Consider the following 17,157-nt stretch of genomic DNA (forward strand, 5'->3'; position numbering starts at 1 on the left):
GAGGCAGAGAAAGAGATGGACAGAGAGATAGAGAGAGTGAGAGAGGGAGATGAGAGAGAGAGAGAGAGTGAGTGAGAGAGGGAGATGATAGAGAGAGATAGAGAGAGAGAGAGAGTGAGATGATAGAGAGAGTGAGAGTGAGATGATAGAGAGAGTGTGAGAGAGGGAGATGATAGAGAGAGATAGAGAGAGGGAGATAGAGATAGAGAGAGTGGGAGATGATAGAGAGAGAGAGAGTGAGAGGATAGAGAGAGTGAGATGATAGAGAGAGTGAGATGATAGAGAGAGTGAGATGATAGAGAGAGTGAGATGATAGAGAGAGAGGGAGAGTGAGAGAGGGAGATGATAGAGAGAGAGGGAGAGTGAGAGAGGGAGATGATAGAGAGATAGAGTGAGAGAGTGAGATGATAGAGAGAGAGAGTGAGATGATAGAGAGATGATAGAGGGGGAGCCTCCTGTCCTCTCACTCTAGACACATCCATACTCTTCTATATTTAGCCGCTGTGACTCTGAGCGTCACATAATAAGGTTGGAATGACAAAGTGAGCGGCGCTGGGTCATAAATCCCCAACAATGGCCACGACGGCGTGTTCTGCTTCCAATTTTAACTCGAGAGGACCTCATTCCTTCACTTGTTGTTGCAAAACTGTGGGAGTGATAAAAGTCATAATATAAAATGATCTTTTCTGGTGTGAACTGCCTCCGTCGCTCTGCCCCGGTGGCACTTAGTGAGCGACACGGGGGTAATTTTCATCAGCTACATCTGCATAAGTCACCGGTGTCAAACTACAGGCCCCAGGGTCAAACTACAGGCCCCAGGGTCGGATCAGGAGGGGCATTTCCCCTTTGATTTCACAAAGGAAAGAGTTTTTAATGTATGAAAACAGGATCAGTGCTTTTATATCAGCTGATGTTTGTTATTTCCATTTTACTGAGTTTTGCCCAAAGTTCAGATGTGAATGAAGCACAGAAAGAAGCTCAGAGTCAATTTGTGACGTGTAATATAAAGAAAGAATATAAAGATAACACTGATGCATCATGGGTACACTGGGTTTGGACATCAATCTGAAAAATAAAACACTATATGTATTTGTCAAACTAATATAACAAATCTTACATGTGTGAAGAATCCCAAACAAAGTAATACAGTCACCACATTTTGGAAATAAAATGTATAATCAGCCTGAGCAGCTGCTTAGGCCTCCAGGGGCCCCCAAGGGCCCGACATTTATATAGAAAATAATATAATGAATCTTATGTTTACAGCAGATTAAATATCCACCTGAAACAAGTACATTTGTTTTATTTCTACAGTAGTAAAGTTTTTGTGTTTGAGTCGGGCAGAGGTGAGGACAGCTCTGTGTGTACACCAAGGACCCCACATAATGTAAGAACACACAACTGAACACACGACTGAACGCACAACTGTACACACGACTGTACACACAACTGTACACACAACTGAACACACAACTGAACACACAACTGTACACACAACTGTACACACAACTGAACACACAACTGAACACACAACTGTACACACAACTGTACACACAACTGAACACACAACTGAACACACAACTGTACACACGACTGAACACACAACTGAACACACAACTGAACACACAACTGAACACACAACTGTACACACGACTGAACGCACGACTGTACACATGACTGAACGCACAACTGAACGCACAACTGTACACACAACTGAACACACAACTGTACACACAACTGAACACACAAGTGAACACACAAGTGAACGCACAAGTGAACACACGACTGAACACACAACTGTACACACAACTGAACACACGACTGAACACACGACTGAACGCATTCAAGTCCACCAGAAATGAAGAAAAAATGTCCCCCTTATATGTTTGTGTCCTGGGACAGAGGACACCAGAGCGGACACTGCTGGGACAGAGGACACCAGAGCGAGCGCTGCTGGGACAGAGGACACCAGAGCGGACACTGCTGGGACAGAGGACACCAGAGCGAGCGCTGCTGGGACAGAGGACACCAGAGCGCTGCTGGGACAGAGGACACCAGAGCGCTGCTGGGACAGAGGACACCAGAGCGAGCGCTGCTGGGACAGAGGACACCAGAGCGCTGCTGGGACAGAGGACACCACAGCGGACACTGCTGGGACTGGCCTAGTTGGACGGGGCTTGAGGTTGGAGCAGCAGATGGTGGAGCGGACGTGGACAGGACACCTTCCACCTGCCTATAGGGCACCCGAGGGTGTGAGAGAGTGTCCGCTCCACGGGTGAGACAAGTGGGTCAGGACGCAGAAGTGGGACACAGCGGCAGAATGTGGGGTACAGGCAGCGTTTGAGCTATATTTAAAATCCAGAGAAAAAACGCTGGACTGAGTCGTGGTGTAAATCTGTTGGACTGAACAGTTTGAGTCTCCACAGGTTTGAGACGGAGGGAAACTACAGATGTGTAGAAAAACAGATCAATGAAACGGGAAACTTTCTGCAGGAGCAACGTTTGTTTATTTATCTACAAAGATAATAGTTATTAAGTTATAGTTAGTTAAGTACAGGGCAATTTGGGTTAATAGAGGAAAGAGTTTTTTTCATTCCAGCGACTTTAACCAGCCAAAAAATTACAGCAACACCAGAATAAATACTGTGAATTTTGTGTAAAACATAAATAGCTTCAAATATCTATACTTCAGATCAAATACACTGAAAATTATACATAAATACAGTCATCTGAGCATCTGTCCTCTGGGCTTGATTATTATATAAAACAGACTTTCAGGCATAGTGGAGATTTTCATTCAGTTAATCTGGAAGTTTAGGTATTTATCATACCATTGTTATTGTAGTAGTAGTAGTAGTAGTAGTAGTAGTAGTAGTAGTTCTGTTTATCTGTGCACATGACTGAAAGATTTTATTCTGCATTCTTCTGTTTTAATGTTAATTTTATGATTAATTACATTTTTTTGTTTTTGTTGTGATTTTAATGTCTTTCTTATTCTGTAAAACACCTTGAACTGACTTTTGACTTTGTGTACAAATTGTGTTATATAAATAAACGTGCCTTGCCTAGTAGTAGTAAAAGTAGCTGTAGTAGTAGTAGTTGTAGTAGTAGTAATAGTAGTATCCATAATTGCTGTTCAAATGGAGTTACAACCTCCTCGAGTCAAACTTTTTAAAATATTTTTACCCTATTCTTCTTCATGAGCACATCATTAGAGCAACTTGTAGCTAACTCTTATGCTACAATAATAATCCTCCCTAATTATTGAGAGTATAAAATAAAACATAAATGCCATGGTTTACTTAATGAAACTGCAATGGCTGTACTTCATATCTAAAGGAAAAATAAACATAAAAATATAAAAATGATCCTCTAACTTCATTATAGCATCGTTAACCAGCCTGCTATGCTACGCTAACGCTCTACAGACAAGTAATAAGAAAATGGAGTAAACGTAAATGTCATGGTTTACTTAATGAAACTGGCTGTACTTCATGTGAACTGAATGTACCACGGGATAAAAAATCCTCTTTACATCGTCATGGAGAAATTTGACTTCTGCGTTTCACACGACTGGTAGCGTTTAGCAAAAGAGATGTAGTCCGCTGGTTTAGCCCGGGTTGAGGATAGTCGTAGCGGCGATGACACGTCCCAGCACCAGCTCCACTCAAGGTCAAACTGACGGTGAGTATAAGGTCTCACAGTCAATGCAACGTCCTCCACAAACAAGCAACACAAGACGGCAGAAGGCCCCGCTCTCACATAACATCAGATACTGCATGTGCTTAGCTATCACCATGGAAACCGTATACCAGCTCTTTTAAAGTCCGCGAGTGTTGGAAGTGTTTGCGTCATTTCTCTGGAGGGTTAAAAAAAAAAAAAAAAAAACTGTCTAAGAATAGTGCGCTGCAAATCACAGCCAGAAGGGACGTGAAAACATCATTGATACATGCGTGTTACATGGAAGGAGAGTATTTTAAGTACTTTTAATTTATGTGAAAAGAAACTCCAGCTACATCTACACGATCTCCACAAAAGCGTGAATAGATTTACACGATGATTGACCATGAATTCTTGTAGCTTAGTAGATTTTTGTTTAAATTGGAGGTTCATTTTCCACTTCTGTTGTTTTTGACAAACAAATGTGGTTCTTTAGGCTAAACAGCTTGGATTGGCAATGAAAATATATATATAAATGTACAAATAAACCATTATGAAACACTGTGGTTTAATGAACAGCTGTTTAAGCAGGTGACACACACACACAGATGGTAAAACGTAGGCCTACACAAAATAGTACGACAAAAAGCAAAGCAAAGCCGTCAACGAAAAATACAGCGACCCGGCGTCTCCCCTCTCCACTCCCGACAGCAGGAAACCCAGTGCCTTTGAATCTACGTCACCTTTAACCACCTGAACCCCGCCCCTCACTCATCGCCATAGCAACAAAAAACACCCACATTGCTCCAACAACTACTATTACTGCTGATTAGAGAGTGACCGATGTGGGTTTTTTCCAGGGCCAATCCCGACACCGATTGTTTAGGATCATTTAAACCGTTGGCTGATCAGTTCTACTCATCAATTTTGTCCTTATATGTTTGGCCGATTTTGGTAATTTAACCCAAATGATCCGATTTGAATTCAGTACAAACGCATTCACGACCTTGTTTTTCTACCACCTGTATAAGAGCGCAGTGTAGTCACGGTTTTACAGCGCTCTCTCTGGACTAAAGTGTTTAAATAAAGCTTTACACATACACTCTCTGTGCTTATGGAGGCAGGTGGTTCGTGAAACTAAATATCGCCCTCTGCTGGAGATTTAAGGCTGATATCTGATACGCTACGAAGTGTAAAAATCGGCCCGATATTTCCTCTGAACGGGATTTGAACAGGACTCACTTAAGAAAATGAAACACCTACAATTTTTTTTTTTTTTAAGTTAAACTGTATATTAACTCTTTAAGGAAGTTATAACAAGAAATTGGTTAAAAATGGAACAATGGATTCAATATGTGTGTAATTTCAGTGCATACTCTGCTAATGTTTTCATAGAACCCAACATATTCTGTGTTCTGGCTTTTTCTGTTTGTTAAACTTTGAAGAAAAAAGCACAAATAAACCTGTATCTTGACTCACCTCAGGACCCGAGACTCTCATGGAGACCCCGCTCTCGCTGTCCCCCTCTGAGAAAGACCCAGACTCGTCACTGGAGTTCATCCCGCTGGTTCCGAAGCTTTGTTCAGTCTTGATTTTGGAGCAGTCCTGAGGGTTCCTCTGCTCCACCAGGCCGGCCAGGCAGTGGGACAGCCCCGAGATGGACCCTGAGCGCGGGGACGAGGAGTAGTCAAACTGGGGCATGCTGGATGGCGAAATCCCGCTCCCTCCGTCGTCCGGGAAGGAGAACGAAGATCTGGAGCTGGAGGTTTGTGTTTGGGGCTCTGATGGAGAAGGCGAGTGGGCTGCTGGTTTGACGGGGCAACTTGTGGTGAGACATGACCTTCCGCTTGACGGCGACTCCACCTGCATCAGCGCCGATACTTTTTCCCGAAACGTGTCCTCGATATACGAATGGCCCACGTGTCGCTCTCCGGCCGCTGACGAGAAAATCACGCTACTTCGCCGGTCTACCTCTCCCTCGTGTTTTGACGACGACGCTTTCGATCTGTCCACGTTCTTGTCCCTCGCGCGGTCCTTCACTAGATCCCTGTAGTGGTTGAGAGAGAGTCTGTTGGTGAGGAGTTGCTGGATGGTCGTACTGGGCACTGCGCTCAGGTCCAAGCCGCCCCTTTGGAGGTAGGATCGTAAACAGGAGGAGGGCGAGCCTTGGCCCGGCGAGTGTTCTGCTGCTACTGGTACCCCTTCCACTTCCAACTCCATCTCTAAAACTTCCTCTGTGCACAACTCGGGATTATAACCATTCCTGTTTTCTCTGGTTTCCTCAAACGAATACGGTTCTTCCTTGATTCTCGAAGGCGTCAGGAGCGGTTGCGAAGGATCCTGGTAGTGGGAGTTGAGCGGGCTGGCTGAGGTACGGTTCGGCAAAACTATCTCGTCGTGATGTTTCTCGCCGTTGTGCTTGTTGTCGATGATTGGATACTGGTACTTCCTGTATTTGGGGCTGTATTTGGGCAGTGGCGCAGTGGGTGCTACATGATTGGTCTGCTGCCTGTGTTCCGTCATCGCGTCGCCCAATGGGAGAGCCTCGTTGAACTCTTCGGCCATTACATCGTCGTCCGAATCCGCCTTTCCGTTCAGGGCGTGCTGGCTGTCGTTCTGCAGCTGGGCCTGGAGGAAGCGGAAACAGGAGTCCTCCAGGTTATGAACGCCGAGGAAGTCCGCGCACAGGATCACCTCGTGGATGTTCTCGCGGCTTAAGATGAGCTTGGCAGTGTAGGCAAACTGGAGCAGCGGAGCGAAGCCCTTAGCTGTGACCTGCGACACAGAAGAAGAAGGTGCAGGTTAACAGCTGATCCTCTTTAAGTACGCTTTATTATGTCATCAAGGTGCATTTGAAAGTGTTTTATTCGATTGGGACAGTGCATGTTAATGTACAGACATGAAACAACATGAAGGTAAAAACACCGGATTATGGCCAAATCCATTGTCCCAAAGGGCTGAGGTCACAAAGGGGCCAAACGAGAGACGACTGCACAGTTCAACACAATCCAGTCCATTCACTGCATCATCCCCATTATTTCACACATGCACATTTTATACTGTTGTGGAATTTCTAATAGTAAAAACCTTAAAAATATAAAATCAACAGAGAAATTGTCTTAAACCAAAAGTCTGATTTATTGAATCAATTGTGCACAGTCGTCCAGGAGCTGTTGTCCCTGATAGAGTCGTCTCACCCTCAGCTGAAAAATGAACACACACACAGTGTATTTATGCCATCAAAACAGTCGTACCCGTTTAATCTAGTCCAAGTGGCTCGAGGCGCATCGTCCTGTAGGTTTACAGACACGAGATACACCCGTGTGTAACAACAGATAGTATCACGAAGGTTAGGTCAAAGAAATCCATAACAATACATAACAATACAAGATTTAGAATAAATAACGGCATAACAACACCCACCCCTTTATATTCTTCCCATACATACAAACATGTACTTGTGTGTACTTGTGTGTACTTGTATGTACTTGTGTGTACTTGTGTGTACTTGTGTGTACGTCTGGTATGTTATTCATCTTTGCCCAGAATGATTTTCCTCAAAAATGTCTGCATTCAAATAAATATGGTGCAACATCCACCATAAAGGTTACATAGTGCACCTTTAATGGTTTATGTTTTGTTTTTTATCAAATACTACTAAAATACTAATTAAATATAAAGATTCAAGAACAATCAAAGTTCATGAAGTTCATCTGCAGGACTGAGAAATGAGAAATGTAAATGGCCTGAGTTAAATACAGTCATAGTTCACTCACATTTGCCGTTTTCTCCTTTTTTGAGTCGTGTCCTAAGGTTTGATTTGGGTCTGTTAGACCTGGTTTAGTCCTGGGTTAGTCCTGGGTTAGTCCTTGTTTAGTCCTGGTTTAGTCCTAGTTTAGTCCTGGGTTAGTCCTGGTTTAGTCCTGGGTTAGTCCTTGTTTAGTCCTGGTTTAGTCCTAGTTTAGTCCTGGGTTAGTCCTGGTTTAGACCTGGTTTAGACCTGGGTTAGTCCTGGGTAAGCCCTGGTTTAGTCCTGGGTTAGTCCTGGGTTAATCCTGATTTAGTCCTGGGTTAGTTCTGGTTTAGTCCTGGTTTAGTCCAGGTTTTGGTCCAGGTTTAGTCCCAGTTTGGTCCCAAATTTGATCTGCTTTTCGTGCCAGTTTGAACGTACGTTACGCCTTATGTAATCCCTAAAACTCAAATATGGACATTAGTCTGTAGACGTCAAGATAAACGTCTGAAGTCACAGCTGCCTTGAGGCAATCTGACAAACTCACGGCCTCCGTTCTGCTCCTACAAGCCCACAGTCTCTCCAGCTCCTCCAGAACCCACAATCACAGTCTGTCCTCCGTGAGCCTCTGTCAGCTTTGATTTCCTTGGCTGTATTTACTTTCATCACGATCCCTCTCAAACGCAGCCTGTTAAACCAGAGGGGCTTCTTCTTCCACGCTCTCGATCAATCAGCTTTGATCTGATTTCGCTGACTGCTGTTCATTTGAAGACTTCTTACTCATATACGCTCCAACACCAAACAGTAAGAACATCACGAAATATCGACTAACTTATTGAGCAATCTGTGTATTCCTGGGAAAGAGATTAGTTATTTCTGTATGAGATTATGATTTTTTTGCACATCACATATTGGGTGTTTAAAAGCGCCGTTCAGCAAGTTATAGATTGACTTCACAAGCAATAAATCTGCTTCTTCAAAGTTATTTCTGCTGCTTGCTTATTTTTTTCATCTTCCTGGCTGGCTCCCCCCTCCTCGTATTCCTCCTCTTCATCGTACCGTCAGCATGCGGCGTACATGTGTGTGTTTGTGCGGTGCAGAGTGCTGTGTGTGCATGAAAACCTGTGTGTGTCTGTGTGTCTGTGTGTCTGTCTATGAGAGCAGAAGACTAAGCCTGTTTTCAGCTGGCATCAGCATCTGCTCCCTCCTGCGCAGAAATATTCACAGTGGCACCGGAGACGAGCTGGTCCACCTTCATCACAAAATGGACACGGGCTGAAGACGTGAGTCACTGCAAATAAATGTGAATGACACGTAACTACAAAATAACTAGAAGAGATGATTTATTATGTGTTCTTTTTTTTCCCCCTAACAATCTAAAGGTTGCAACCCTTGTAAATGACTGAAAAATAATCCTAATTGTTCCTGTGTTGCTGCTTTTTATGTGATATATCTGGGTTTCAGATGATGTCACAACATTCTGTAGACAAATATCTTATGTAAAGTTGATTTAAAACTACATTTTATTTCTTGTTTTTGTCTGGACTGCACTTTGGGCACCATAGATTTGAGGAAAATCAGAAGGACCGTATTTTCAGGACTATAAGTGTCACTTTTTTCATAGTTTGTCCAGGGGTGCGACTTATACTCAGATTAAAAAAAAGACAGATTTGACCTTTCATAAATTGCTTGAAACAGTATTTTATTTCTTTGTCAGACTGCCTGATAAAAAAACATTTTATTTAGATGAAAATTACCCATCTATTGATTTTTTTCAGTATACAGTTGTGTAATTAGAATCAAGTATCAAGCTTTTTTCTTAGTGTTGAAATGATTTGACATTTTGTGACACCAGTACTGCTGTGACTGGGATATGAGTCGCAGATACAGACAGCAGCTTTATCCTTTAAGTCCTGGTTAAGTTCCTCTGAGTCGGACTCGCTCCTGAAGCGTGTCCCTCTCACCTCAGTGACCACGACTCCAGTGCACTGACCCTCTACTGTATTCACCCTGAGTGATTTGTATTAAACTGGTGTATTATGATATTCAGGACGAGCTCAGACCTTTTACAGGTAAAACTCTCCACTGTCAGACTCATTACTGCTGTGATAAAGGCACAGACCCACAGACTCTTAATGGGATTTAGCTTTTCAGTAAATGATTATCCAAATCAAGCACTTAACTTTACGACGGTGGTACTGCATTCAAAGAGTAAGAAGTGAAATTAAGTACTCCTACACATTTTACTACTACTGTTCTCTTACTACTACTACTACTACTACTACTACTACTACTACTACTACTAGTACTACTGCTATTACTATTACTGCTACTATTACTACTACTTATACTACTACTACTATTACTACTATTACTATGTTTGTTACTAGTGAGATTATGAATACTGCTACTATCTTAATTAGTACTATTTTCTTTGATGCCATTGCTGTTGCTACCACTACTACTACCACTACTACTACTACTACTACTACTACTACTACCACTACCACTATTATTACCATAACTACTTCTACAACTACAACAACTACTACTTCTACTGCTTTGGCTACTACAACAGCAACAGCTAATAGTACTACAACTATTCTAAACTGTAACATACAAAGAAATATCTGCATATTAACATCATATTTTTATATTCCTATTAACAAATATTATGTAGAGCTACATAAAACAACATAGAGTATCTTATTATAATATAATATATGCACATTAGCTTAAATGCAGCTACAGCTAATGAAAACCTGTGTAAAACTGTTGATTAGCATCATGCTAACATGAATGGAAAATCACATAGACATGCTAGCGCTATTAGCGTCTTCTATTTTAGCACGAATATACACTGTAAATCAACTTAAAGTGCCTGAAATGAGTTTATAGAGCGAGCTAACATGTTATAACGTGACAATACTCACAGACAGATGTTTGCATGGGGCCAAATGACAGTTTAAAAGGCTTAAACACAGAGAAAAATGACTGAACTGTTGAAAGTCTGAAACTATTTGAGAGGTACGGTGGCTCTGAGTGAACAAAACACATGAACTCAAAACTGAAATATCTCTCCACTGGGGCAGAACAACAACAACAACTACTACTACTACTAATAAACTACAAGTACTAGTACCATTAGTACTTCTCATATTCATCTATAGATGGAGCTAAAGCCAGTTCCTTTTCCACATCAGGAGTGATGCTGAACGCTCTGTAATGTTTATAAAGTTATCTGTTATTACGATTGATTAGCGTGTGTCGGGTGATTCCTGTAAATAGCACTTTGTAATTGAGGAGAGGGTAAGTGCAGGGCCGGTCTGAAAATAAAACTACATTTACAGTCATTATGTGGGAACGGCTTTGATTCGTTAAGCGTTGAGCCATGTGACTGATGACTGTATAAGGTAGAACTACACAGACGTATTAATCAATATGACAGAACTAGGCCGCTTTATGGTAATGGCCGCCACTGGGAGGAGGTGCAGTTCCCCGATCGCCCGCACCGGTGCAGAGCAGAGACGGGGAGGTTTGAGATCCAGGCCAAATACATTAATATTCACAGGGACACCTCCTCATAAACAGATCAATTTGTGTCACCCCTTCTGCTTCCTCTTCCTCTCTGCGCCCTTCCCCTGACCTGCCCGTCCAGAGGAGGCAAAAACGTGCAGCTGTTACCAATGAAAATGATGCAACTCACTGTTAAATGTTCAAAATATTAAGTAAATCTCTGATGAAATACAGCGCCCAAACCAGGATTCAAAACACATCGTCTTTAGGTCAGGTTTAAAGCCTCAACGTGCAACTTTTCTGATGGAAGGCATACCATCTGCTCGTCTTCATGGAGATATTATTATTATTATTATTATTTACCTAGACTAGTCCACAGAATGACACTGAAGCAAGCACGTTATGAGTCAGGTCTGTGGCGAGGCGAGCCTGAACAGTCAAAATCCAGACTTTTTCTAGGTATTTTTGAGAAATGAACCCAAAGCAAGATACAGATGTTTAATGCCATACTGTGGAACATACAGGGAAAGCAATGACATGTCTATGGAGCAGGTGCTGTAACCTCTACACCACATATGTCAACCTCAGGCCCAGGGGCCAAATCTGGCATGCAGTGTAATTATATTTGGCCCGTGAGATCATATCAAATGTTCCTTAGATTTGGCCCACTGGTGTATAGAGCATGTCCCACTAATACTACAAATCCCAGAATGCTTTGGTTGTGCACTGTAGTCTAGACAAATGCACAAAGTACTGAACTGAGCAAAACTGAGCTTGAATATATGGAAGCCTGTTTCCGCCATGGAAAAAAATATAATAAAAGCCCCACAGGAAGTCGAAATTTAGAGTTTTAAACTCGTAATTAGGAGTTTTAAAAGTCCATATGTTTCCATATGAAAAGGTTAAACATTACAGATCATGCTCCTCGGTCGGCCTTTTCCTTTGCACAAAATCTCTCCAAAGACGTTTGTTTTTGTCTCATTTTCACTCTCTCGTGGCTCTTCCTTTGGGCGTCGTGCCTGATGTGTTTTACGTGACACGTCGTCGTGGAGACAAGAGCAGATCCAGCACAGATTTAATAAACTCGCCGTTATATCAAATGGATTTCTGTGGTGATTTCCTCTCAGGATTCATTCTATATCTACGGCCTGGTGTACGGGGACCACTGCATTAAGCCATTAACTTCTTCCATTTAATATTAACCTTGTTCGTTTATATTTGCATTAACTGATTTTTGGGGGTTTTCATTAAAAACCCTGTGCTCATGCTCAGCCTCACCTCTGGCAGATCTGCAGATACGTTTCATTCATCTCGCGCCCACATGTACCGTTGCTGTTGTACATTGCCAAAATTTTCCGCAGAACTCGACAGATCAGCGGCGCGTTCATATCGGGTGTTATTACAGCCGTGAGCATTTGCAGACGATGTACATAATGTATCGATCAGTGCAGCTGCAGAGCCTCTTATGTCAAAGTAAATTACACCACTATTCACCCAAAGTGCCACAATAACATCACAGCAAACTGGACGGATATCGACAACGGGACCAGTGCCCAGACGGAGAAAGGCATTGTGGGTAGGACTATTAGTCAGCATTAGAGAGAGGCATTACTCAGCAAAGTGAAGCGGTCGACTTTATGGACGATGAGGAAACGTCAGTGTCAGAGTCTGTTACTGCGTTTGACTGTGGTGAGTTCAGGGCTTTCAGCTTCCTGTTGTCGGCAACATTTTGAGGCAGCCATTCACAAAGTGCTGTAAGACAAATGATTCTACATCCTAAATCCTAGATCCTAAATCCTAGATCCTAAATCCTGGATCATATATTTCAAACTCAGGCACAGGGGCTAAATCTGGCCCGCAGCATTATTATATTTGGCCCGCGGGATCATATCAAACGTGCATTAGAGTTGACCCGCCGGTATATATCGCCTGCACCACTATTACTACAAATCCCAGAATGCTTTGCTAGTACGCTGGAGTGTAGTCAAGTCCTCGTTTTCTGTTAACACTCATTAGCGACCGAGCTACTGGTCACCTCAGCCACATGAATTACTACAGAGAGAAACATAATTTATTGTATTTATTTAAATAAATAAAATAAAATAAAGAATACTACTGATGTGTCTTTTATTTCTACTTTAATTTCTCATATCTTTGTAATGTCAAGCTTGAGTCGTTCAATAAGAGTTTGGCCAAATGTGAATTTGTCTCAGTTTTTAATTTTAGCCCCTGTCCTGGATCAAAACTCAAAATAAACAAATGCTGCTTGGATTTTGTGTTTTTTTCTTGAGATCTAAAAACGTATCACACTGTGTTTGCTAATGTGTGCATTGTGTCACCATGGTAACTGCTGAAAGTCCTGCCATAGACATACATGTACAACCTCCCGGCATGAAGTCACCGCAAAGTATCAATACTTGCACATATTGGCAGAATGATAACTCTACTCTATTTCAAGTCAAGTCAAATTATAAAACACATTTAAAAACTCCCGGCGCTGCCCAAACTGTGTGTGTAAAGTTCAGGAGAGACGTCGACCTGAGGTTTGTCAAACAGGTGTTGTACTCGTGTTGTACTCGTGTTGTACTCGTGTTGTACTCGTGTTGTACTCGTGTTGTACTCGTGTTGTACTCCTGTTGTACTCGTGTTGTACTCGTGTTGTACTCGTGCTGTACTCGTGTTGTACTCGTGTTGTACTCGTGTTGTACTCGTGTTGTACTCGTGTTGTACTCGTGTTGTACTCCTGTTGTACTCGTGTTGTACTCGTGTTGTACTCGTGTTGTACTCGTGTTGTACTCGTGTTGTACTCGTGTTGTACTCGTGTTGTACTCGTGTTGTACTCGTGTTGTACTCCTGTTGTACTCGTGTTGTACTCGTGTTGTACTCGTGCTGTACTCGTGTTGTACTCGTGTTGTACTCGTGTTGTACTCGTGTTGTACTCGTGTTGTACTTGTGCTGTACTCCTGTTGTACTCGTGCTGTACTCGTGTTGTACTCGTGTTGTACTCGTGTTGTACTCGTGTTGTACTCGTGTTGTACTCGTGCTGTACTCCTGTTGTACTCGTGCTGTACTCGTGTTGTACTCGTGTTGTACTCGTGTTGTACTCGTGTTTTTCTCGTGTTGTACTCGTGTTGTACTCGTGCTGTACTCGTGTTGTACTCGTGCTGTACTCGTGTTGTACTCGTGCTGTACTCGTGTTGTACTCGTGTTGTACTCGTGCTGTACTCGTGCTGTACTCGTGTTGTACTCGTGTTGTACTCGTGTTGTACTCGTGTTGTACTCGTGTTGTACTCGTGTTGTACTCGTGCTGTACTCGTGCTGTACTCCTGTTGTACTCGTGCTGTACTCGTGTTGTACTCGTGTTGTACTCGTGTTGTACTCGTGTTGTACTCGTGCTGTACTCCTGTTGTACTCGTGCTGTACTCCTGTTGTACTCGTGTTGTACTCGTGTTGTACTCGTGTTGTACTCGTGCTGTACTCGTGCTGTACTCCTGTTGTACTCGTGCTGTACTCGTGTTGTACTCGTGTTGTACTCGTGTTGTACTCGTGCTGTACTCCTGTTGTACTCGTGCTGTACTCCTGTTGTACTCGTGCTGTACTCCTGTTGTACTTGTGCTGTACTCGTGTTGTACTCGTGCTGTACTCGTGCTGTACTCCTGTTGTACTCGTGCTGTACTCGTGTTGTACTCCTGTTGTACTCGTGTTGTACTCGTGTTGTACTCGTGTTGTACTCGTGCTGTCCTCGTGTTGTACTCGTGTTGTACTCGTGTTGTTCTCGTGCTGTACTCGTGTTTTACTCGTGCTGTACTCGTGCTGTACTCATGTTGTACTCGTGTTGTTCTCGTGCTGTACTCGTGTTGTACTCGTGTTGTACTCGTGCGTACCTTCTCTGGCAGCGTGATGACCAGCTCGCTCTGGCTCGGGGTCCCGTTGTGCAGGAGCGCCTGGAGGAAGTACCTGCTGCTGGCGGCGAGTATGGCCCTGTGAGCTCGCACCTCCCTCCCCTCCACCAGAACAGTGACATCACACAGGACGCCCTGCCTCCTCTGCTCCTCCAGGCTCAGCAGCACGTTCGCACAGTGCACCTTGGACTCGTACACGTACAGGGGCGCGGCCGCCTCCCCGTCCCGGTCCTCTCCCCCCGACATCACTCCACAGCACCCTGCGAACACAAGAGACGACACGGGGTTAAAGGTCATGGGCGCCATTTTGAGGTTTTACAGGTTCTAGTTATTTTACAACACTGTACACACAATAGTAGTAGTTATAGAAGTAGAAGTAGAAGTAGTGCATGTATATAACTGCATGGAAAGATAAATATTTACCCTAAAACAAACATTATGGCTACACATTTTTGTTTTGTGTGAAATGTACGTGTGGAGCTGGACCATCACAACTGACATAAAAAATACAACAAAAACCTGAAAAAATACACACGCTACAACCATAATCCAAAAACATCTAAATTGCACACATATTTTAACACAGGTTTCAATAACGAACGCTCCAGATTGGAAAAACACAAAACAGATGGAGATTTGCCGTCGTCAGGATGTGTTTATTATGAAAGAGGTGGGTTAATAATGACTGTATAAAGTGTGGATCTTTTCTTTGTTGGTGCGAGTTCACATAAAGCCGCACAGAGACAGCTGAGCCTGCAGTCTGTCTGTCTCATCAGCCCGCGGCTCCAGAGCGTGTGTGTGTGTGTGTGCGTGTGTGTGTGTGTGCGTGTGTGTGTGTGTGTGTGCGTGTGTGTGCGTGTACTTGACGTTCAGGAGGGGTATTTGTGCTGACTCATGCTTTTCCTCTCTGCACGGCGCACTGGGGGCTGTTGTGTTACTGTATAGTCCTGCTCTGGCCCACAGGCTAATCATCTCCGCAGCCTCCCCCTGGACCACTTCCCCACTTCCACTCGGCTTTTCACATGACGCCTGCAAATTGTTTACCGCCGGTGACTTTACGGTGTGAGCGTGTGGGTGCGCAGAGACCCACAGCGCCGCCGCTCGTGAATATTCATGGTTCCTCTGTGACTGGAGTTATATCCTCTGAAGATATTGACTAATCTCACCCGCTTCATTATATCTGAATCCACAATATTCACACGTTTGGGTTTGTCAGAGGAGCTGCTCCAAGGAGAGAAAGTAAAAAGAGTGAAGAGCGGGGAGAGACATTCAACGATTTATTGTTTTTTTTGCAATGAATAAACTTATCTGACAATGTTTAGTCCTTTTATGATGATTTATTGTGTGAATATTATGATTATTATAATTAATAATAACAACAACAATAATAATGTCCATCCATTTTCTTTCACTTAACCAGAGCCGAGGTCACGAGGGCAGAAGGAATAAAAAATAAATAAATTAATAATAATAATAATAATAATAATAAAGAAGCATTTGTTATTATGACTTATGGAGTTTTATTGTTAAGAAATTACTTTTATTAGTATATTTTTTTAGCATCACTGTAATTTAAAAATTGCATTTGGTAAAATTTGGAAAAACCTGGTGTCCCCCTTTTTTGGCAAAAGAGTTTAATTTTAATCTGTTTAATACATTTGCATTGGTCATGGTAATAGTGAAATAATGAAACAGTGAAATAGTGAAATAGTGAAACGGTGAGACAGTGAAATAGTGAGACAGTGCTAGTCCTCGTTCTTCAGGAGTAAATCCTTGATACATGGAGATATGTTGTTTTATTTATGTTGTTTTATTATCATCATCTTTTGCTTTTATCTAAACTGCTCTATCCTCAGGAGTAAAGACTTTGACTTTCTGGTTTGTAAACTAATATTGTATTTACTCTAAAGTAGAGGAGAAACGTACACCAAAAAGAGCTGCTGACCTTCAGGAAAAAATATTAAAATAATAAAATTCTCACATTCTCACTGTTGAATAATACTTTACTTTACTTAATCAAATTCCAGTATTTTTGTTTTCATTTTCTTTGAACCAATCGACAAATGACCAAATTAAATCCGCGTCGCTCCTTCACACCGTGTTGTAGGTCATCCCGTCGACGCCGCTCTAAATATAAACCACACTTCATCGGGGACGTGCTCGCCGCAGCTGCCGTTGCCGTGGTTACCGGGGCAGTGGTTTAGTGCACTACTGGGGGAGTAATTAGAGGCGATGTTTCAATTTACCTCTCTATGAAAATGTGTGAAGTCGTTTTTTGTTGCCAACACCTGCTAATTTACACTTGAGAGAGACGTGACGGCTTCGAGACAGGCTTCTGGAATGGAAGGA

General features: G+C 42.7%; 1 protein-coding gene across 1 annotated transcript in view; it reads right to left on the reverse strand.

Moving 5' to 3' along the window:
- The window catches only part of bach2a (BTB and CNC homology 1, basic leucine zipper transcription factor 2a), a 72,196-nt gene that overhangs the window by 10,945 nt on the left and 44,094 nt on the right, over window positions 1-17,157 (reverse strand). The window contains exons 2-3 of the mRNA XM_033988460.2: window positions 14,791-15,068; window positions 5,140-6,435 (exon numbers count right to left, since the gene is read on the reverse strand). Of these exons, the coding sequence (XP_033844351.1) occupies window positions 5,140-6,435; window positions 14,791-15,054 (1,560 nt within the window). The 5' untranslated portion in view covers window positions 15,055-15,068. The remainder of the gene's footprint in view (window positions 1-5,139; window positions 6,436-14,790; window positions 15,069-17,157) is intronic.

The sequence above is a fragment of the Periophthalmus magnuspinnatus genome, chromosome 22, assembly GCF_009829125.3.
Source record: "Periophthalmus magnuspinnatus isolate fPerMag1 chromosome 22, fPerMag1.2.pri, whole genome shotgun sequence".
NCBI classification, from domain to species: Eukaryota; Metazoa; Chordata; class Actinopteri; order Gobiiformes; family Gobiidae; genus Periophthalmus; species Periophthalmus magnuspinnatus.